The sequence below is a fragment of the Scaptodrosophila lebanonensis genome, unplaced genomic scaffold, assembly GCF_003285725.1.
Source record: "Scaptodrosophila lebanonensis strain 11010-0011.00,11010-0021.00 unplaced genomic scaffold, SlebRS2 tig00000053-arrow-pilon, whole genome shotgun sequence".
NCBI lineage: Eukaryota > Metazoa > Arthropoda > Insecta > Diptera > Drosophilidae > Scaptodrosophila > Scaptodrosophila lebanonensis.
Window position 1 is genome coordinate 5,739,677 of NW_022060548.1, and position 21,503 is coordinate 5,761,179.

At 35.9% G+C, this 21,503-nt stretch overlaps 6 protein-coding genes and 1 pseudogene across 6 annotated transcripts; all 7 read left to right on the plus strand.

Moving 5' to 3' along the window:
• The first annotated feature begins 163 nt into the window (after positions 1–163).
• Positions 164–1,816, plus strand: LOC115624181. The gene is made up of 4 exons (XM_030518777.1): positions 164–391; positions 450–940; positions 999–1,365; positions 1,433–1,816. Exons 1-4 carry the CDS (start codon positions 178–180, stop codon positions 1,669–1,671), a joined length of 1,311 nt encoding a protein of 436 aa, XP_030374637.1. The 5' UTR covers positions 164–177; the 3' UTR covers positions 1,672–1,816.
• A 768-nt stretch (positions 1,817–2,584) lies between these two features.
• On the plus strand, positions 2,585–3,993 carry LOC115623867 (annotated as a pseudogene).
• Positions 3,994–5,226: 1,233 nt separating this feature from the next.
• Positions 5,227–8,334, plus strand: LOC115624024. Its single transcript, XM_030518600.1, has 5 exons — positions 5,227–5,369; positions 6,257–6,471; positions 6,532–7,022; positions 7,575–7,941; positions 7,999–8,334. Exons 2-5 carry the CDS (start codon positions 6,267–6,269, stop codon positions 8,184–8,186), a joined length of 1,251 nt encoding a protein of 416 aa, XP_030374460.1. The 5' UTR covers positions 5,227–5,369; positions 6,257–6,266; the 3' UTR covers positions 8,187–8,334.
• A 48-nt stretch (positions 8,335–8,382) lies between these two features.
• On the plus strand, positions 8,383–9,952 carry LOC115624107. The gene is made up of 4 exons (XM_030518700.1): positions 8,383–8,630; positions 8,692–9,549; positions 9,607–9,684; positions 9,739–9,952. Exons 1-4 carry the CDS (start codon positions 8,459–8,461, stop codon positions 9,840–9,842), a joined length of 1,212 nt encoding a protein of 403 aa, XP_030374560.1. The 5' UTR covers positions 8,383–8,458; the 3' UTR covers positions 9,843–9,952.
• A 1,445-nt stretch (positions 9,953–11,397) lies between these two features.
• On the plus strand, positions 11,398–13,533 carry LOC115623973. The gene is made up of 4 exons (XM_030518542.1): positions 11,398–11,492; positions 12,057–12,273; positions 12,345–13,208; positions 13,267–13,533. The coding sequence occupies exons 1-4, from the start codon at positions 11,487–11,489 to the stop codon at positions 13,461–13,463; spliced, it is 1,284 nt and encodes a 427-aa protein (XP_030374402.1). The 5' UTR covers positions 11,398–11,486; the 3' UTR covers positions 13,464–13,533.
• A 755-nt stretch (positions 13,534–14,288) lies between these two features.
• LOC115623813 lies at positions 14,289–17,381 on the plus strand. Its single transcript, XM_030518357.1, has 4 exons — positions 14,289–14,390; positions 15,691–15,915; positions 16,140–17,006; positions 17,087–17,381. Exons 2-4 carry the CDS (start codon positions 15,705–15,707, stop codon positions 17,290–17,292), a joined length of 1,284 nt encoding a protein of 427 aa, XP_030374217.1. The 5' UTR covers positions 14,289–14,390; positions 15,691–15,704; the 3' UTR covers positions 17,293–17,381.
• A 1,951-nt stretch (positions 17,382–19,332) lies between these two features.
• Positions 19,333–20,925, plus strand: LOC115623995. The gene is made up of 4 exons (XM_030518564.1): positions 19,333–19,564; positions 19,636–20,138; positions 20,200–20,569; positions 20,638–20,925. The coding sequence occupies exons 1-4, from the start codon at positions 19,360–19,362 to the stop codon at positions 20,841–20,843; spliced, it is 1,284 nt and encodes a 427-aa protein (XP_030374424.1). The 5' UTR covers positions 19,333–19,359; the 3' UTR covers positions 20,844–20,925.
• The last annotated feature ends 578 nt before the right edge of the window (positions 20,926–21,503 follow it).

Genomic DNA, 21,503 nt, shown 5'->3' on the forward strand with positions numbered 1-21,503 from the left:
TGCATTTCATTGTTAATAAACTAATCAAAGAATTCATTGAATGTCTCGCAACGCACAACTAAAAGCTCAAAAAAGCTTTCAACGGCCAAATCAAATGCTTATAAAGAAGAGGCAGAGAGCGAAAGCTTTACAGTTCTCCAGCAGACATCGCAAGATCCAGCAGCGCAGATCTACGGGATGTCATCACAAAACGCAACTCACGATGATTCGGAAGTCGAAACAAACCGAACATCGCCGACATGGCTAAAACCGGAACTCTTTGAACCATTGCTTAGGCAGACCTTTGACCTATTTAAGGGCATTAGGACCTTCAAAGTCGGAGCGGGCACCAAGCCGGGCGACAACTATGCCACTGTTATGCTCTGCATTAACATCGAAGTGGAGCTGACTGGTTAGTTTGTCCGCGGAAGAGATGAAAGCGATGTGATTAACTACTTTCCCTTCTTCAGATAATACCACGGAAGCTGTATCGTATATGTTGAAAATACCGCATGCCTCGGAAACCTTTGATGATATGTTCGGGAAAACAAATATCTTCAGCATTGAACGCAACATGTTCACAAAATATTTGCTGGAATTTAAAGATCTATATCGGAAAGCTGGCTTGGAACTGGAGTTTGGTGCCAAGTGCTATGAACTTGATGTAAAGCAGGATTATGTTCTACTCGAAAACTTGAGAACTAGAGGCTTCCAGACCAGTAATCGCCTGAAAGGACTGGACAAGGAGCACACAATGGGTGTGCTGAAGAAACTGGCACAATGGCATGCGGCCTCAGCAGTGCGAGTAGCCGAAATAGGTCCCTATCCCGAAGATCAACTTTCGGGTATGTTTACAGAGGAAAACAGAGCGCTAGCTGAAAAAATGACTGAGGGTATGTTAAAATATGTGCTGAAATCGGTCGAGACAATTGAGGGACATGAGAGCTACTACAATGATATTGTAAGTAAGTGTACAAGACAAAGAAAACCTCCTTCAATAACACTCAACATTCTCCTAGAAAAACATGAAAGGCCAGTTATATGAAAACGCTATGCAATTAGGCATTGCCGATCCGAATGAGTTCAATGTCCTTAATCATGGCGATTGCTGGACAAACAACATCATGTTCCAACACGATGCATCGGGCAATATATTGGAGACCTATCTGGTAGACTACCAGATGGTAAAATATGGCAGCGTAGCACAGGATTTGCTCTACTTTTTGATTTCATCACCACAGCTGGAGCTTAAAGTCAACGAATTTGACTTTTTTGTGAAATACTATCACGACCAATTGATAACGCACCTAAAGCTCTTGAACTATTCGAAAAGGCTTCCCTCTTTAATCGACATACACACCGTGCTCTTGAAATACGGTATCTGGGGTAAGCATCGGAAAAAGCTCGACAACTAATACAGAAAATAATATGCGGTTTTATTGAATATCTTTAGGCTATTGCACTGCATGTGGCGTTATGTCGGGCGTATTACTCGAATCTACAGATGCAGCTAAATTTGACAATTTATTCACTGATACACCAGAGGCGGAAGAGTTCAAGACTCTATTATTTTCTGGCGAAACCTATAGAAGGCATATCAAAGTGGTTATGCCTTGGCTGCAGAATAGAGGCGCTTTACAGATTAATAATGCGAAGAGTGAGAAGAAAAGCGTTTCATCGACTATTGATTAAATTATAAAATAAAAAACATTTGAGCACAATCGTTGACATTTTATTAAATCAGTAGCAATACATCTCATATATATTTTATATTATTGAAATGTTAAACATTGTTGTACAAGCTCTCTTATATAATAAATAAATAAAATAAAAACAATACTTAGGGCAGACCAAATGGACTAAAAAGCTTAATTCAAAAATAGTATTCATATGGATTTATTTAGTTATTCATCACTGAAAAATATGAATATCAATTGTATAGAAAGGTATATGACTAAAGAGACAATTCTTTAAATAACTTTTCGCGTTTCTCAAACCATGTTATTTCTTTAACGTCCTGTCTAGGCCTATACGGCTTTATAGCTGACTCCATCAATATGTTTAATATCGAAAATAATAACAATTGCACTAAATTTGTTGACTTCAGTAACTTTAACTTTAAATCAGTAACTTACAAGTATTTTGAAACAAATCGCTCAAAACTAAAAAGCATATGCCATATGGAAGTTCCATTATATGCTTTTATTTAAATTATTTAATTAGATGACTTAGAGATATATCGCGTCATTCCTATTGACATTCTGAATAAGCACTTTGCATTCCTGTGCAATTACGACACGCCTACTTTTGATCATGAAAAAATATGCCTATTCATTTTTATTATGGAATTAAGTACAAACACTTTGGTATTATTCAAGTTATAAACACTGATTTACAAAAGTTTATTACATTTTTGTTTGAGGAGAGATATACTATAAGTCCCCACGACGCGCAACTTATCTTAATCAGGCGCTATATATGTTATGTACTATATAGAAATTCTTAGTATGTGCATCTTGCTTTGGAGTACTATTTAGCTTGATAATTGTGCTTAAAATTTAGTAAGATTTGGAACGTCTAAAAACACAGACGTATACTTTTAAACATGCCGCCACAAACGCAGGATGTGTTCCCTGTCAAGGATGATAAGGAATTACCGGAATGGCTAAGGGCAGAACTTTTTCAGGACTTACTAAAGCAGCAAGTAGAGGGCTATAAGCTAACCAAGGCGATTCGAGTCAGTGCAGGTGTTCCTACAGGCGATAATTATGCCACAACAATGTTGCGAGTCGAGCTAGATGTGGAAACTGAAGGTAATAGGCATATCAGGCATTATCTGTGACTCCTTCCAAAATTAAAATTCTTAATTGCAGATAAAACAAAGCTGACAAAAGCCTACATGCTTAAAATGCCACACAAATCAGAAAAGTATCGCGAAATGCTGAAGAAATCAAACGTTTTTAAAGTAGAGCGCGGCATGTATATGGACGTTGTGCCGGAATTGGAAAAATTATACAGCGATGTGGGACTTAAAGTTAAGTTTGGCGCCAATGCTTTCGCTAGAGGATTTGAAACCTCGAGGTTTCAAGACAGTCAATAGACTGAATGGTCTAGATATTACGCATACGCAGTGTGCGCTACGAAAATTGGCCCAATGGCATGCAGCCTCAGCGGTGCGTGTAGAGGGGACGGGACCATATGAAAAACAGTATGATAGAGGTTTTTTCTCCATCGATAATATTGAAGAATTGGACAGTTTAACTAGCAATAATGCTTTTGTCCTCTCTAAGTATATTGAAGAGTACAAAGAACACGAAACTTATATTGAGGACTTGGTAAGCTCCAGCTTGTATAAAATCAATAGTAACAATCGTATTAATCCCATCACTTTATAGCCAAATATGCCAAAGAATGTTGTTGATGTTATCGCACAGATGAGCGAACTCGATCCAAAGGAGTTCAATGCCTTAAATCATGGAGATTTTTGGGGCAATAACGTGATGTTCCAATACGACGAGAAAGGAAACATACAGGAGACATATATTGTCGACCTGCAGGCACCAAAATATGGCACCATAGCCCAGGACCTTTTATATTTTCTGTTAACATCTACAAACTTAGACATCAAGCTGTCGAAATTTGATTACTTTATAGAGCTATATCACACTGAATTGGTCAAGCATTTACAGCTACTTAACTACAAACAAAATTTACCAACACTGAAAAGTATCCACCAATCACTTTACAAATATGGAGCATGGGGTAAGTCATTACTATATCTTTGAATGCTCTTTTTGGTAACATTTTATATGAGGTAGGTTTCTTTGCCGTACTTAACATCATGGGCATTGTTCTGCTCGACCCCACCGAGAACGCCACTTTTGATAACTTTTTTCAAAAAGGCCTGGAAAACAGCTTTAAGAAATCCATATATACCAACCAGAGATATCGTAAGCATATGGAAGTAATACTACCTTGGCTGAAATATCGCGGTGCAATGGAATAATAAATCTTCCTGTCTCACATACTTGTATTATTTTAATTTTAAATTAAGCTGTAGACGATATTTAATATTGTATGACATCAATTTTTGGGAAATACAAATGCTTTGGATTTATAACAAAGTAAGTTAAAGGTAAGCTGTTTAACAATATCTTAGATATATTGCAAACTTGGAGTAAAGAACAAAACATCTATAAAATAGTCTTATAATTGTAAAATACACTCACATTATTTGATCTTTAAAATCTACTCTCATTAATTTTATTTATTTGCTATCAGCTATACATACAACTGCTATTAATATAAAATTATTATAAATAACCATTATAGATAACAATATATATTATATGACTCATTTAGTAGACATTTTAATGAGTAACTAAATTTAATAACTTCCCAACATTTATTTTAATACATAGTATTTATATTTTTAGATAAGCTTTTAGGCTTTATGACTAAACGGAACCAGTTCTTATAGATTTTAGAATGCCCAAGTAAGGCATTTCGTTCAAAAAATCACCAACTTCCTGTTTTATGCAACACAATTCAAACTGAAACTGAACTGTATTGATTTTTATTCAATATTATCATGAAATGCTTATCAAACACTTGAAACTGGTCAATTACCGATGGGAGAAAATATCAGCTCTCCTACACATACGAGCACATATACTTGTAGTATGTGAGAGCCCTTTTAATCAAATATTGTGTTCTAACAAAGAGTGTTCTAGCTTTCTCTTTAAACTGTATTGAATCTTTTACTCCCTCAACAATCCGGTGTATGGGGAGAGTCTTAGTCACATAATTACATTTCTAGTTTGCTGATGTTCTGTCACATGAAGAAGGTAATCACAAGCAATTAATAAATAATCACGTAAAATCACACGCAAATTGGAGCGCAATACGATACGATATATGTGTACATATATAGTGCTGAATTACAAATACAACGCGCTATTGTCTCTTATCAAACAATGGCTCGGCATCAATCGTTGCTATCAAATGTTTATTTAAAATGCTGTTCTATTTTCTGTGTACATATGCTTGAGGAGAATTGTGCCTCGCCTCAATGTCTTTGCTCAGTTTACGGGTTTCGGCAAATTAAATTACAAAATAAACTTCAATTAAATATACGCGATAAGGTATATCGTCGTCTAATGCCAAATCGGGGGCACAAGAAGTAGATTCGAATCGCCGGCGCTCAATCGTTCTGCTCATTTGTCAGCCGATCGTCATTTTTTTGCCAATTAAGGAAAGAGGTTTCCAACATCGGAACACCTATAAACATTCGATATCTACCGTTGCCGGTTGCAGTTGCTCGATCAGTTTTGTTAGGTGTCGGTGGCAGTGAAGAAGCCAAATAGTGAAGCATTTGATTCATAAAAGAGGTGCAAAATAGTGTTACGAACAATTGGACTAACTTTAAGTTGCATTTTACGTTTTAATTTAATTTTAGTCTTAATTTTCTTGTATAAAATATTGTATTTATTCTGCAATTTAATTCAAGAGCATAAAAACTAAACATGTGACCTGATATACAATGATTTGAGTAGAATATCAATTATGGCAACGTGATCGATAACTTATGTCTAATCTATAGGCGTCGAAGGGGAAACCTTCCCGACATAACGCATAACGTGATTGAAAGAAAACCCGATCCAACGAATTCACATGACAACCAATAAAACCGCATGCAAGAATTCCACGTAAAGTTATAAACTTGCTGCCACTACTACCTATTAATTCGATTCCATAATCGAACGCAGAGAGCCTTTTAAGTAAATAATTGGAAAATGCCAATACTGCATTAATTTATCAGTTTATTTGTTTGGTAGTCACTTTTAATAATCGATTCCCTGTAATTGTTGGTTTAGTTTGTTTACTATATAAAATCGGTACTTTTACTTATCTAGAAAACTATAATTTCTTTTCGCGATGTTGTAAACACTTTGACGTCTGGCGGCATAATAAAATCTGCACACCAAACCAAACATTTCGGAGAATTGTGGGAGCAACCCTTATTTAGACGATTCTCGTCACACCCCTCTATAATATAACAGAATCATTAGCGCCACCTATGTTTATTTAATTCCATGACATATAACAGTTTATATGATTGGTTGCAGCCCTCTTTCGAATTCCCAGAACTATGTCATATCAAGAAACCATGATTTACAATCGCAGATTATGACGATTTCTGATTTCTCTGTGCTTATGTACTTGATAATCCCGCTAGGGCTTTAACTCTAATATTAGTTGCTAACACCTTTTCCAGAGCTAAAAATATGGCCGAGGTTACGAATGGACATGCTGAACCAGGAAATGGAAACATTCCGGGTTGGCTACCAAACGTCACTTTGGAGAATGCGGTACGAGCCCAAGTCGGGGACTTTGTGCGTATTCTTAGTGTAACACCACAGGAGGCCAGTAGCGCTGGCGAGAACTATTCGGCGCTTATGCTGCGCTTACAGGTCGAAGTGGAATTACAGGGTGAGTAGGAAAACCTTCATAAAAATTAAACTGTAACACCTCAAATCTATCCATCTACAGATGAAAGCACAAAAACAGTTTCGTTTGTGCTGAAGGCTCAGCATAGCAACGAAATCATGGCAGCTATACTCAGCAAATTGAAACTTTTTCACAAGGAGGATGAAATGTACCATTCCATATTGCCGAAATTCGAAAAGTTATATGCCGATGTTGGAAAATCTGTACAATTTGCACCAAAAGCTTACAAATTCGATCGGGATATTGGCGTCGATTATGTTTTACTCGAGGACTTGCGTCCCAAGAATTTCAAAAATGCCAATCGCTTAGCGGGTCTGAATCTGGAACATATGTTGCAGGTTCTGGAGAAATTGGCCGCCTTCCATGCAGCTTCCGCTTGCTATGTGGAGCAGAGTGGTCTGTTCGGTGAGGAGTTCACTGTCGGTGTGTTTAGTGAGGCTAATCGCCAATTGCTACAAGAATTTAATGCTTCTGGCGCTTTTCTGGCACAACTAAAGAAATGGAAAAAGGCAGAGAAAATCTATGAAAAGTTGGTATGTTAAAAATTTTTAATTTGTAGGCAAATAGTCACTTTGAATGATATATATGATAATACATATAACCATATATTCTGTATTACTATTTGTCACCAATATGTAAGCTTCGCGGTTTTGCTGTTATTTGTTATTTAAAAACAATCTTAAAAAATTACAAAAGCGCATAAAAAAACTTTTAAATAAGTTGCTAAAGTTTTCAAATTTAATTTAATTTTTCTTCATCACACTGAAAGATAATTCAAAAGAAACTGAAAGGGTAGCAATTTTCTTCCATTTTTAACAGCTCCTAAATCCTCAAAGCTTTGCTAAAGACAACGAAAACTTTTCTTTTGTGCAGATCAATTGCTTTTATTGTGAACCTCTTATATTTTGTAAGCTTTAATAGCTACGGATTGCTTTATTCTCTGCTTCTACTCTCTGCTTCTTCTCATATCACGCCATATCAATATACACTCTTATTCAAATACTTCTTATACGTTACAGTATTATCGATACATATCGGTGTAGGTTAGACCTTTAAATTAGTGTAATTTTGAATTTTTTCTGTAGGCCGACAGTGATAACTACTTGGTTGATCGTTTGCTACAAGACCAAATTTACAATCCACGCGAGTTCAATGTACTGAACCACGGCGATTGCTGGTCCAATAACATTATGTTCCAATACGACGCCTTTGGCACAATCAAGCAGACACTCTTTGTGGACTTTCAAGTGGGAAAATACGGTTCGCCGGCCAATGATTTGTATTATCTGATACTTTCATCGGCCGAGCCAAGCATCAAGACGACAAAATTTGATTACCTGGTGCGCTACTATTTCGATCATTTGGTGGAGAATTTAAAACTCTTGCAATACCATCGTCCGTTGCCAAAGCTAAAGAATCTGCATGCCTCTTTGTTCCGCAATGGCTTGGCAGGTGAGTTGGCAGTTGAAGGGGCTTGAAGTTTCTTTCGGCTAACAATTTCACTTTCAGCCTATATGGTAGTCTCTAAAGTGCTGCCCGTTGTGATGCTCGACAAGACGGAGAATGCCAATCTGGAGAGCTATGTGCAGGATGAGTCGAAAATGAAGGCCGCCATGTTCAACAATCCGAAATACGTGCAGGCAATGGCAGATATTTTGCCATGGTTGGATAATCGCGGCCTGCTCGATTGGAAGTAGTGCTTCATAATTATCTAATTATGCCATTTCCAGTGTGCCAATTAAGCCTTATTATAGTCATCAAAACAAAATATTTATATGCGTATTAAAGTGTCATTAGCAATCGCAAACATTATAGTATTCTGAAATAAAATTAATAGCTATGCTAGCTAGTCAGTGCTATTTTAGTCAGTTTATGAGAACAATTTTGTTCAAAATTACTGCATATTTGTTTTGTTTTTTATTAATATTTTTTATTTTAGCACAAAATTAATGAACTTTAGAAGCTTAACATGTCAACTGCCAAATTACCAGAGTGGGTGAGTTGCATTTCGCTGACGAAGGCCGTGCACAGCATTTCGGATGATGAGGACAAAGTTATGGCTGTAATACCTATTGTGGATTCAATTCAGTATCGGAACTGCACCATTCTGATGCCCATCAAGGTCAAGGTTCAACAGAAGGGTGGGTTCATCCACCAAGCCACCTTCACTCCCCTCCCCTTGACCAATTTATGTTTTTTCAGATATGACCACCAAAAAACTTTCGTTTGTACTGAAAGCGCAGAACAGCAGCAAGTTCCAAGCAAAGATAATGAGTCAATTCAAAATGTTCTTCAGGGAAGATCAGATGTATCACCAAATATTACCAAAATTTGAGGAAATTTATAGCGCAGCGGGCAAGACCGTTCAGTTCGGACCTCGGGCATTCAAGCTTGATTATAATATTGGAGCCAACTATATATTGCTTGAGGATCTGAAAGCCAAAGGCTTTAAGAATGCAGATCGACAAGGCGGCTTCGATCAGCTGCACATAAAAGAGGTTTTGAAGAAACTTGCCGGGTTCCACGCTGTTTCCGCTGTCTATGTGGAGAAATATGGCATGTTCAGCAAATTATTTACTCTTGGGGTCTACACCAAAGGCAATAAACCGATATTGAAGGAACTGAACGACGCCGATCCGTTTCTGACGCAGCTTCGACGCTGGCGTGTTGGCACACAGTTCCACAAACGCTTAATAGACAAGGAGAAGGTTCTCATTGATCGCATTCTGGACAATCAGACGGTGAATCCCCATGAGTTTAATGTACTGAATCACAGCGATTGTTGGGTGAATAATGTGATGTTCAAAAACGACGGGTTCGGCAATATCGAAGACATTCAACTGCTCGACTATCAAGTGGTGAAATATGGAAGTCCGGCCTATGATCTCTTCTATACAATACTCTCATCGGCGAATCGGGATATAAAGCTGGAAAAATTTGACTATTTAGTTCAATATTATTTCTATTATCTGCTGGAGAACTTGAAGTTTCTGAAATTTCGGCGTCCAATGCCGGAGTTTGCAAAAATTCAAGAAGCACTGAATAACAATGGTATAGCAGGTAAGGTTTCTCAAATGCCATCGATTCCTTAATATATATTCAAAATGTATTTCTTAGCCTATGTTGTTGTATCGCGTGTGCTTCCCATTGTGATGATGCATGGCGAATTCGAGGATGAGAATAGCGACCGTTATGGTAAATTTTATGTTCCACATCTTTAGGCATAACACCTTATTTTACTTGTTTCAGCATCCAAAATGAAATGCTCGATGTTTACGAATCGCAAATACATTCAAGTCATGAATGAGGTTTTGCCCTGGATGGATGCCAGAGGCCTACTAAATTGGAGTTAAGAACAAAATGAAACTGTCTCTGGATGTTTTAATGCAAACCATATTAGATTTATGTGTTGTTTTTAAATTTTTTACAAAATAAATAAATTGTATTGAGTCTCAAATTCAAATCGAATGAGATAAAATAAGGCTTATAAAAAATAAAATAAATTTCATTTTCATTTTAATTGAATTTAAATGTTAAATGCATTTTTAAACTCTTTTACTTGTAACTGTTTAACATTTAATTTAAGATTATTATTATTTATTTTATTTGTAATTTATTTGATTATTTATTTTAATATTTTTTATTCAATTTCAATTTATTTTCAATTTGTTTTTAATTTATTTTTGTAATTTATTTTTAATATATATTTAATTTATATTTAATATATTTTTAGTTTATTTTTAATTTATTTTTAGTATATTTTAAATTTATTTTTAATTAATTTTAAATATTAATAGTGATTTATTTTTTATAAATTTTAAATTTATTATTAATTAATTTTTAATTTATGTTTAATTTATTTTTAATTTATTTTTTATTTATTTTAAATTAATTTTTAATTAATTTTTAATTTATTATTAATTTATTTTAAATTTATTTTTTATTTTTTTTTATTTTTTTTAATTTATTTTTAATATTTTTAATTTTTTATTAATAAATATTATTTTATTTTTGATTTATTTTTAATTTATATTTAATTTATATTTAAGTTGCTTTTAACACAAGCGATATGAAAAAGCACTTCGTATAATTTCGACTCGTCTAAAACGCATACCAGAGACAATAAAAGCAAGCCTCTGCATTTTACGATTACGATTACAAATGATAAATACATACTTAACATTTTATTGTCAAACAAAGCATTTATGGTACTTGCAGGCCAATTAAATTCATTATCAACATATGAGGCCACACGCCCGACTGAAAAATTTCAGCTCATTCTGAGCTAGCAATTTTGATTGCGTTGAATCCGAAACCATAATATCCATCTAATTATAGACTAATAGCTACACCTATAGTAGAAACCAGAATTATGTTTTGCGTATTTATTTAGCGTGCAGGGTCTTCGAAATGGCGATTTACTATCTCGTGCTTAATAAATCTTAAATGAAAAAAGATGAAAGAAACAGCATTTCAAAAATATTCGTTGTGTGTTTGTTTAGCATTCAATTCATGCATTTAACGAACAACAACGCTCTGCCATTTTATCGTATCACTCAGCCATTTGTATTGTGTAAAGTATTAATACATAAGTAGTATACAAAGACCTTCCCTGCAGTTCGCTGGTGTCAGGCCTATCACTTCTTCGATAAGGTGGTTGAGGGAACTCGTCTTATCAGCGGAGATTATATGCCAAGCAGGTGGCTTCACAACTCGAAATTTGGTGCCTGCTCGATGTACAAGTACCCCCCACGACCAACCGAACTGCAGGGATCTTGCTATCACATACTTATCAAACACATCCAAGCACTACGATTTCAGAGTGCGAACGCTAGTATTACATTGACATTTGTGAGTACCGGTCATTTAATCACGCGCTCAAGCGTTTTTTAACTGAAGTAATTAAAAAAAAAATTTACCACATACAAGTAATTAGACATGTTTTAAATTACAATTCTGCAGCCGAATTAAGTATAGTACAGGGTGCGCCATCTTTTATGTCGGTATGTAAATATTGAATAACTTTGTCATTAGTTAACCGATTGACTTGAGTAGACCAGTGTTGAAAACCTCAGTTCAAGTAATTGTACAGAACCAAATTAAATAAAAATATCTCATACTTGAAAATCAGTTGTTTATTTTCAAAGATATTCAATGTTTACATACCAACATAAAAGCTGGCGCACCCTGTATATAAATAATTTTGTTTATTTGCAGCCATGAGTTGTATAATTTTGGACAGAGTTTCTTTAAATGAATCATTTTTGCTATACTATACATGATAAAGGAATCTATGTGTATATAGTATATACATTTGTTTATTTCTGAAGCTAACAAATATTTCAATTTTATTTTAAACTGATAAAAGTGGATCAAACTTAATGCCTAAAAATAAATTAGGCAGCGAAATAAAATTAATAAAATTTAAAAATTTTTAAATTCATTTTTTAATAAAAAATAATTATTTATTTTGCTCGCACACATTCGAGTTTTAATTCTTGCAAGACCTATAGCTATTTAAGAAATACGTGTTCATAAAATAGATTTAAAGGTTCGGTTTCTTTCAGAATATGACTCCAAATACGAGCTCTAGCGAGCCCATTAATCCCAATCAGCATCTTAACATACCGGCATGGGTAAACGAAGATTACTTCCGGCCCATAATAGAAAAAGATGAACCGAACTTCGTCAGTATTAGGAACTTCACTCCAATTGCCGCCACATCGCCTGGAGACAACTACACTTCGACAATGATACGCGTGATCGTTAGAATAGAGCTGAAAGGTGAGTCTGTTTGTCTGTTGTGGAGCAGGTTTATGAGTTCAGTGACACAAATTTCTTCTATTTTATGTTAGATGGCAGTGAAAAAGATACTTCATACATACTGAAGACCATGTTGGAATCAACTGAAACTGCGAGCTTTGTCAATAGCATGCAGCTGTTTCCCAAAGAGAAGCAAATGTATGAAGTTCACATACCCAACTTTACCAAACTCTACAATGAGGCTGGAGTCGATATTGAACTGGCACCGCGATGTCTGCATATAGAAGAAACTCCGGAGTGCATAACACTCGTCATGGAGGATCTGAAGCGCAGAAACTTCTCCAATGCCGACCGGCTGAAGGGCCTCGACATGGCGCACATGTCTAGGGTTCTGCAGAAACTGGCTGAGCTGCATGCTGCCTCGGCAGTGAACTATGAGTTAAATGGAAAATATGAAAATATGTACCTACTGAGCTTTTACACTGAGGATAATCGCAAAATGTTTGAAGCGATGGGCGAAGCGAGACATGCACAATACGCCAAAGCGATGCGGCAGTGGGGCTTGCCGGATGTTGAGACCCATATTAATATTACAAGTGATGCGAAGTTTTTCGACGCAGCCGTCAAATTGAATGAGGTCAACGAAAACGAATTTAATGTGTTGAATCACGGCGACTGTTGGGTCAACAACATAATGTTCAGCTACAAAGATAATGGCGAAATCGATAGAACGCTTTTCGTGGATCTGCAGGTGGGAAAATATGGCACGCCTGCTCAAGATCTATGGTATCTGATAACCACATCTGCTGCCCTGGACATAAAAATCACGCAATTCGATCACTTTGTCGCTATATATCATCAGCGATTAATTGAATGCCTAAAGCTCCTGAATTACCCAAATAGTTTGCCAACTTTGCGAGAAATGCACATTATGATGATAAAATACGGATTTTGGGGTATACTGAGAGACTGCTTGATATTTCATAGTTTTATTAAAACGATCTTCTTTTCCAGGCCCGCTAACATCATTTGGTGTGTTAATAGCCGTCCTGTTTCCCTCTGATAAAGACTCTACCATGGAAAATATGATGGCACAAGGTCCTGAAGCCGATGCATTTCGCTATAAAACATTTATAAATCCATACTATGCGAAGGCTATGGTACAACTTTTTCCATTTTTTACAAATAGGGGCTGCTTTGTCATGGATTAAAATTGAATATTTTGATTTTTATGCTTTTTAGTACTTTTTAAAAATAATAATAAATGAAAACTGCTTTCAATACGTTTTTGAAACATTCTGTTGATTAAATAAAAGAAGAATCAAAAGCAATAATAAAAATTGTTTTTTATTTCATAAATGAAGAATTTTGGAGCCTTAACAAATAATACCGATAAAATGGGTGGGGTATTTATAGATAACAGAGTAATGTTTTTGGCGACATCTTTGCGTTCATACAGACATAACTTTTTCGATTCAATTAGTCATAAATCGGGAAATCTGGGTATAACATAAGCCGGCACTGAGCTAAGCAGTATACCCCATTATTGGTTGGATACAGTGTATAAAAATGTCAATAACTATGACTGTCAAAAAATGCGACTAATTTGAATCGAATTGACTTTCAATGCCTTACTTATTAACAAATCTTTGTTGATAAAACTAATATAACGTCATCGTTTATTCTCCTATAGCTCGAACACGCCCAAACCTTATCAATTGATAGAGGAAATAAAATGCCACGCGTTTGAAATTTATTTAGAACAATAGTGTCAACCATTCATGATCAGCACAATAAAATAGTAAAGCATGGGAACCAAATGGCATGCGCCAATTCGTTTCAATTATTTGAGATATTCGCCATGAATAGCATAACCTTGTGTTCAATCATGGGTCCAGAGGAACCACAGACCACACAGTTGTCAGCATGTATTAAAGTCTCTGAACTTGTTCATAGATTTATCATTTTGCGTTGTTTTATCTGCAAAAAAATTGAGTTTTGTTGCTAGTTCGACATTGCTTGGCGTTAGTCTACTGTCGGTCGTGTGCGAGAGAGGTTGTTTAAGCAACTAACGAGTTAAATAATTACTGACGCATCAATTTGCTTAATTGTCGGGCTTCGTTTAGGGTGCAAGGCATGTGAGTAAATTAGTATTCTGATTATCTTATCTTTCGCCTTTCCCTGAGTTTTTATTGAGTGTTCCGATTTACAAATAACTTTAAAAACATGCAGTTAAATTTACATACGTTGTTCTACTAAATACCTGCTGACTTGTAGGAACTGAGCAATTCCTTAGATCGAGATAACTATCTGGTTTTGTATGCTGTGTGTGAGAAGCTTTAAGACTCAAAACCTTTCAAGGTTCTTGGGGTCCCACTTCAACAACAAGTAGAAAAGCAAAAGTCGGGAAGCCTGACTTTGAAATACTCTGAACATATATGTAGAATAATTACGCGTGTGTTTGTGTTTGTGTATGTCTGTGTATGTCTCGTGTGCCCGAGCAAATCAGTAACAACAACAACAGCTGCGGACTCTGCTTGGTCTAGTGTACATACATATATGGCTATAACTTCCTGTTAAATCAGCCTATCATTATAAATCATCATTTGGCATTTGAACTTATAATCAGTAACTGGAGGTATTTGCCAAGTTTGAGTTCAAAATCCCAAGAAACATGGGAGTTATGTAGTGCGGTGGAGAGGGGGGAGGGAGGGAAATTCCAAAATATACATTTCTTGCGTATTCACAAAAGGCATCTTGGACTAAAATTTGGTGTCCCTAGGTATTATAGTCTCCGAGATATAGGCGATTATACGAATGGAAAATCGGGAAAACCCCCATAGTGGGGAAGTGGGTAAGGGGGGGCAATCAAAAAAAAAAAAACAAACTTGCACAGCGTACACACATAAGCCATCTTTGTGCAAAATTTGGTGTCCCTAGCTCTTATAGTCTCTGAGATCCAGGTGTTCATACTGACAGACAGACACACGGACGGGCAGACAGAAAGACAGAGACACGCCTCCTTCTGCCTGTTACATTTTTCAGCTCGCGCAAACATAGTATACTCTTGTACAGAGTATAACAATCGGAGACTATATTATTTTTTTAATCAATGTGCTTTCTGCCTGTCTATATACACATATGTATGTAGACAAAAATTTCATAACCATTAGATAATCCCACACCGCAACACGAGAAATAACATACATTTGTTTTGCTATAATTATGCATGTAAATAGGAATATACATATGAACTCGTATATAATTTACATGATTTTTTTTTTATTTTTTTTGAGGCCACTAAAGGCTTTGCATCATCATCGCTGTAAACAACATTGATGATATTTAATTGAGCAATAATTGTATTCATAATAACACCACATTTTGAAAGCACGCAATTATATTTGTACTTTTGCGTTGTTTATATTTCAATGGCAGTGTAATTAAGAAAAATGGCACCCAGCAGTACAGAGAGCCAGTCTAGCCCCAATGCTGGTTTATTAATACCCAAGTGGATAAACGAAGATTACTTTCGGCACATAGTGGAGGAGGAATATCCCGACTTGGTGGGCATAAAAAGGTTCACACCTATAGCAGCGACTGCCCCGGGAGAGAACTACACTTCAGTTATGGTGCGAGTCAACGTGGACGTGGAATTAAAGGGTAATACTTTAAATGTCAGACAAATGATTTGCACACAAATGTTAAAACTTTAAAATTATATTATAATAATAATGATTCCATGCTAAGAATTCGATTTTTAATACACTGAAGCTTTAATGTCAATGCTATATAGTATTCTTTAAAAAGCGCTAGTTTGTGTGCAAACTATTTACCTGTCTGATCATAGCACTAAACCAAACTGAAATTGAACATATATTCCCCAGATGGCAGTACGCAGCAAGCGTCTTACATTTTGAAGACCATGCTGGAATCAGCGGCCAGTGCTCAGTTCGTTAAGGCCATGGGCCTGTTTCCTAAGGAGAAACAGATGTATGAGGTGCTTATACCCGCCTTCGAAAAGTTCTATAGAGCTGCTGGAGAAGAACTGAAGCTAGCGCCCAATTGCCTCCATGTTGATGAGAGTCCTGAACGCATAACTCTCATTATGGAGGATTTGAGGCGCAAAAACTTCAGCAATGTCGATCGTTTGAAGGGCTTCGATCTGCCCCATATGCGAGCTGTACTTCGGAAACTAGCCGAGCTACATGCGGCCTCTGTGGTATATTACGAGCTAAACGGACCCTATGATCCCCATTTCAATCTTGGCATGATCAATGAAACAAATCGCAAGATGTTTGAGGCAATAGCCAACGCACGTCAGAGCCTATATTTGCAGGCTATTCATCAATGGGGATTAGATGATCCCGAATATTTCATTGGCAAAATAATTAAACCAACGGACGCTTCCGATGAGGCCATACGATTGAGTCAAGTGGATCCCAATGAGTTTAATGTTCTGAATCACGGAGATTGCTGGTCCAATAACATAATGTTTAGACACAAGGAGAATGGGGATATCGACCAGACACTCTTCGTGGACTTACAGATCAGCAAATGGGGCTCACCAGCACAAGATCTGTGGTATTTGATAACCACATCGGCAGCACTTGATATTAAAGTTAAAGAGTTCGATCACTTCATTAAAATATATCACGAACGACTGGTCGAATGCCTAAAACTATTGCAATACAGCAAAAAGTTGCCCGCTCTGAAAGAGATACACTCTCTCATGATCAAATATAGTTATTGGGGTATGTATATTTTAATTGTAATTATAAAAGACGCAATCTAACTCATCGTTTATGCCTTCTATTTATCTTTATATCCGCAGGTCCATTTACTGCAAACGGTGTGATGGTCTTCACACTATTGCCCACTGATAAGGATGCCAATATTGAGAGTGCAATGCAACTGGGCCCTGAAGGTGATGCCCTTAGACTCAAGTCACTATTGAATCCGTACTACTCCAAAGCCATGGCTATACTGTTGCCCTTTTTCGATAACAAAGGCGCGCTGGATATAGACAAGAAACCCTAAATTATTTTCACCCAAATGATTAGCAAAATTTGAATAATCTTTAAAACAATACAATAAAATAAAACAATCAGGTGTCGTGATGATGAAAATGTAATTATTCATTTTATGGATAGGTATATAGCGCCAGTTATTTGGACTTTGGCTTAAAAGTGTTTGCACATTTGTGTTTCATTGTTTTGATGATCAAACAAAAAACCTGTTTTATGTTTACACATTTTTTCACAAAATACCGCAACACACGCATGAATGTGAGGCTCCGAATACTTGGACTTAAATAGGCTCTCTTTTATTAATTAGTTATGCTCGTATGCATACATACATATAGTATATATATTTCTTAAAAGAATTTTTGCAAAATCATGCTAGCAGTGGCAAAAATTTGAATGTTCATGTTTGTTGTCTCATTATTTTTTTTTTAAAGTCTACCTTTAGTTATATTTTGTCGTTTGTAAATCAATTCTTCATTTTTTGTGTGTGTTATGTTTTCCGTTTTGTCGAATTTCGTCGTCTTCAAAGCGAATCTTCATAGTCAGCTTCAGTATTCCCGTATTTCCAAACCAAATGCAGAGTAAATTTTATTAAAATAAAAAAAAGAATTTCAAATTCAAATTTTTTTTTGAAAGACCGGATTTTTTTTAAACCCTGTAACCCATGAAACGATCTATCAATCATATCACTTTCCCTTTCAGTTTTTCAAATTAATTTACCGGTTTGCAAGCAATTATATAGCGGCAATCTGGTCTTTAAGTTATTGTGCACAATTTTATACAATATTTCAAAAAAAATATTTGCAAAGCTAAAGCTATTTTACTTTTGAAATAAATTAAAATTTAAATATGATCTGCCTAAACTCTATACCTGTTAATAGTAAACGACGTATTGCTTCCTTATTAAATTTTATTTAAAAGTGCATAGCTTAACTATTTTTAATAATGGCAAAATCTGGCCTGTAATCAAACCTTATTTTAATAGGAAATCAGCTAGATATATAATCTAATCTTATTTCAAAACAGAAATAGATTTATATATACATACGTAAATATTTTAAGTTCGAGATAGTACTATAATTTTAGGGGCTTGTTGAAAGATTATGGGCTCGTTTTTTGGAAGTTTCATCATACAACTGTACTTATGCTCTATAATAATTGGCTGTAACATTTTTGGGTAAACAAGCACTATATCTTTAGTACTTAGTTCTTTATTAAACTCATTTATTTTTTAATTTTTGGGCTATTTCTGACATACTTGTTTTAACTACGGCTTCGATCAGACTAAAGATTCTTCCAAGAAGAACTTGTAAATATGTTTGATGATTGAGATTCCCTCTCTGTGATAAAGGCACGATGTTGGGCATGATGTTTAGTTCAGTTTGTAGGAACAGCAGTTAGATTGATATCAATACTATGTGACGCACTTAAAACTTCTTTTTTTGTAAAATACTGAAATGAGTTCCTTCGCTATGACATGGCAGAACGGATTAGCTGAATGGCGATCATTGTGTCGATTTTCATTTATTAGCAATTTCTTCAATTGATTTGTGTTATGAGCATTTAATTTTTCTGCGCACCAATTAAGGATGACCGCAACAATTGTTTCGTTACTACTACTACTACTACTACTACTACTACTACTACTACTACTACTACTACTACTACTACTACTACTACTGCTACTACTACTACTACTACTACTACTACTACTACTACTACTACTACTACTACTACTACTACTACTACTACTACTACTACGAGTATTGACGTCATTTAAAAAAAGAAACTAAACAAAATAAAAAACGCCCACTCAACAACCAAATTAAATCGGCTCGACTTGAGAATATGTGACTTTCTCATTGTGTATTCCAATTACCTACACGTAGAAGAGAATGACTTGCTTGATTTAAACGTTATCTTCTACACATGTATTAAAATACTATATTATGTAAGAGACATACACATCTGGGGTCCGCTTGATAACACTTTGTGCAAACCCTAATTGAAAGCTTTGTGCTCAAATAAATTTTGTGTCAGTCTTTAGCAAGGCACTCAGCAGTGTGGTCGGTTTAGAGAAATGCCCGAAAGCAACGGAATTGCGAATCCCAACGAGCATTTGGATATACCCAAGTGGATCAATGAGGGATATTTCAAAGCTGTACTCGATAAAGATGAGCCTAACTATGCCAAAGTTATTAACTTTACTCCTGTGGCGGCCATACCCCCTGGAGAGAACTTTACCTCCATAATGCTACGAATTTATATAGATTTGGAAATGAAAGGTGATTCTGAGTAATCATGTGTAATCGTGTGTTCAACTATTTATCCCATTTATTATGTTCGCCCGAATTAGATGGCAGTAAGAAAACAAAAACCTACGTCTTCAAAACAATGCTGCCAAGTGAAAAGGGCGGCAGCAATATTAGCGACATGGGTCTCTTTCCCAAAGAAATGAAAATGTATGATAAATATTTGCCCGCCTTCGAAGCGCTCTATAAAGAAGCTGGCTTGTCGATACAAATTGCACCGAAATGTCTGCACACAGAGATACGCGAAAATAATATTCACTTCATTTTCGAGGATCTGGCCGTAAAGAAATTCAAAAACGTGGACCGCATTAATGGACTGGATATGCCACATATGCAACGAGTTATGCAAAAATTGGCAGAGTTTCATGCAGCCAGTGCCGTTTATGCTGAGAGACACGGCCCATTTCCCGAGGAATTCAAAGAGGGATTTGTTGTAATAAACGGAAAAGAGTTCCTAATTAAATGTTTTGAATTTGAACAGAGGCCTTTCAAAGAGGCCATGGGCAAATGGGATATGAAAGATGCCGATAAATATATCAAGAACTTTGTGAGTTAATACAAGATTGCAATTTTTAAATAATTTCGAAAACTATCTTGAATCTCTACAGCCCACAACAGAACAGTTTTGGAAGCACAGCATCAGCTCTTTGGACGTGGATCCAAATGAGTTCAATGTCCTAATTCATGGGGATTTCTGGTCCAGCAACTTGATGTGTAATTATCTGCCTGATGGCAACATTAATGAAGTCCTTTTCGTCGACTTTCAAATCGGCAAATGGGGCAGTCCAGCCCAGGACTTGCTGTTCTTCCTCACACTGTCCGCCGCCAAAGATATACGTTTGAAGGAATATGATACTTTCATCGAGATCTACTGGAAACGCCTAGTCGAGTGCCTGAAAGTTTTGAAATATCAAAAGCCATTGCCAAAATTGCGCGACATACAGATGTCCATGTACAAGAAGGAAAATTCATTTTACGGTAAGTATCCTTTAGCTCCACTAAGAAAATTTCTGTTTTATTCAAAGCTTCTTCTGCTTTCTTTTCAGCCTTCTTTGCTGTTTTGAATCACTTACCCATAATACTTTTTCCTACTGACAAGGACAGCAACCTGCACTCCTTAATGGCAGAAGGCGAAGAGGGCGAGAATTACAGAAAGCGTTTATATACAAATCCAGCATTCGCTGATGTCATGAAGGACCTTTATCCTTTCTACTATAAACGAGGCATATTTCACTTTAGTGACTACGAGTAGGGTGTTTAAATTATGGGGAAAAGCTAATATACGATAATATAGTAGAACAATAAATACACAAACTTGATAATGGGAACTTCAATTCTTTAATTCCATTTAATCCAAAGATGTTCATTAAGAATTACGTCTACTTGAAACATTATATTGTTTGATTATAATAAACTCTAACAATATTTGCCTGATAAAATATACTTCATATCTAGGCTTATGTAATATAGTCTCCGAGATATAGGCGATTATACGAATGGAAAATCGGGAAAACCCCCATAGTGGGGAAGTGGGTAAGGGGGGGCAATCAAAAAAAAAAAAACAAACTTGCACAGCGTACACACATAAGCCATCTTTGTGCAAAATTTGGTGTCCCTAGCTCTTATAGTCTCTGAGATCCAGGTGTTCATACTGACAGACAGACACACGGACGGGCAGACAGAAAGACAGAGACACGCCTCCTTCTGCCTGTTACATTTTTCAGCTCGCGCAAACATAGTATACTCTTGTACAGAGTATAACAATCGGAGACTATATTATTTTTTTAATCAATGTGCTTTCTGCCTGTCTATATACACATATGTATGTAGACAAAAATTTCATAACCATTAGATAATCCCACACCGCAACACGAGAAATAACATACATTTGTTTTGCTATAATTATGCATGT

Coding starts and splice junctions, on each gene's coding strand:
- LOC115624181 (XM_030518777.1), top strand. CDS start 178: ATGTCATCACAAAACGCAACTCACGATGATTCGGAAGTCGAAACAAAC. Junction 392..449: donor CATCGAAGTGGAGCTGACTG/GTTAGTTTGTCC, acceptor TCCCTTCTTCAG/ATAATACCACGGAAGCTGTA. Junction 941..998: donor AGAGCTACTACAATGATATT/GTAAGTAAGTGT, acceptor ACATTCTCCTAG/AAAAACATGAAAGGCCAGTT.
- LOC115624024 (XM_030518600.1), top strand. CDS start 6,267: ATGGCCGAGGTTACGAATGGACATGCTGAACCAGGAAATGGAAACATT. Junction 6,472..6,531: donor GGTCGAAGTGGAATTACAGG/GTGAGTAGGAAA, acceptor ATCCATCTACAG/ATGAAAGCACAAAAACAGTT. Junction 7,023..7,574: donor AGAAAATCTATGAAAAGTTG/GTATGTTAAAAA, acceptor TTTTTTCTGTAG/GCCGACAGTGATAACTACTT.
- LOC115624107 (XM_030518700.1), top strand. CDS start 8,459: ATGTCAACTGCCAAATTACCAGAGTGGGTGAGTTGCATTTCGCTGACG. Junction 8,631..8,691: donor GGTCAAGGTTCAACAGAAGG/GTGGGTTCATCC, acceptor ATGTTTTTTCAG/ATATGACCACCAAAAAACTT. Junction 9,550..9,606: donor GAATAACAATGGTATAGCAG/GTAAGGTTTCTC, acceptor TGTATTTCTTAG/CCTATGTTGTTGTATCGCGT.
- LOC115623973 (XM_030518542.1), top strand. Junction 12,274..12,344: donor CGTTAGAATAGAGCTGAAAG/GTGAGTCTGTTT, acceptor ATTTTATGTTAG/ATGGCAGTGAAAAAGATACT. Junction 13,209..13,266: donor GATAAAATACGGATTTTGGG/GTATACTGAGAG, acceptor CTTCTTTTCCAG/GCCCGCTAACATCATTTGGT.
- LOC115623813 (XM_030518357.1), top strand. CDS start 15,705: ATGGCACCCAGCAGTACAGAGAGCCAGTCTAGCCCCAATGCTGGTTTA. Junction 15,916..16,139: donor CGTGGACGTGGAATTAAAGG/GTAATACTTTAA, acceptor TATATTCCCCAG/ATGGCAGTACGCAGCAAGCG. Junction 17,007..17,086: donor GATCAAATATAGTTATTGGG/GTATGTATATTT, acceptor TTATATCCGCAG/GTCCATTTACTGCAAACGGT.
- LOC115623995 (XM_030518564.1), top strand. CDS start 19,360: ATGCCCGAAAGCAACGGAATTGCGAATCCCAACGAGCATTTGGATATA. Junction 20,139..20,199: donor ATAAATATATCAAGAACTTT/GTGAGTTAATAC, acceptor GAATCTCTACAG/CCCACAACAGAACAGTTTTG. Junction 20,570..20,637: donor GAAGGAAAATTCATTTTACG/GTAAGTATCCTT, acceptor CTTTCTTTTCAG/CCTTCTTTGCTGTTTTGAAT.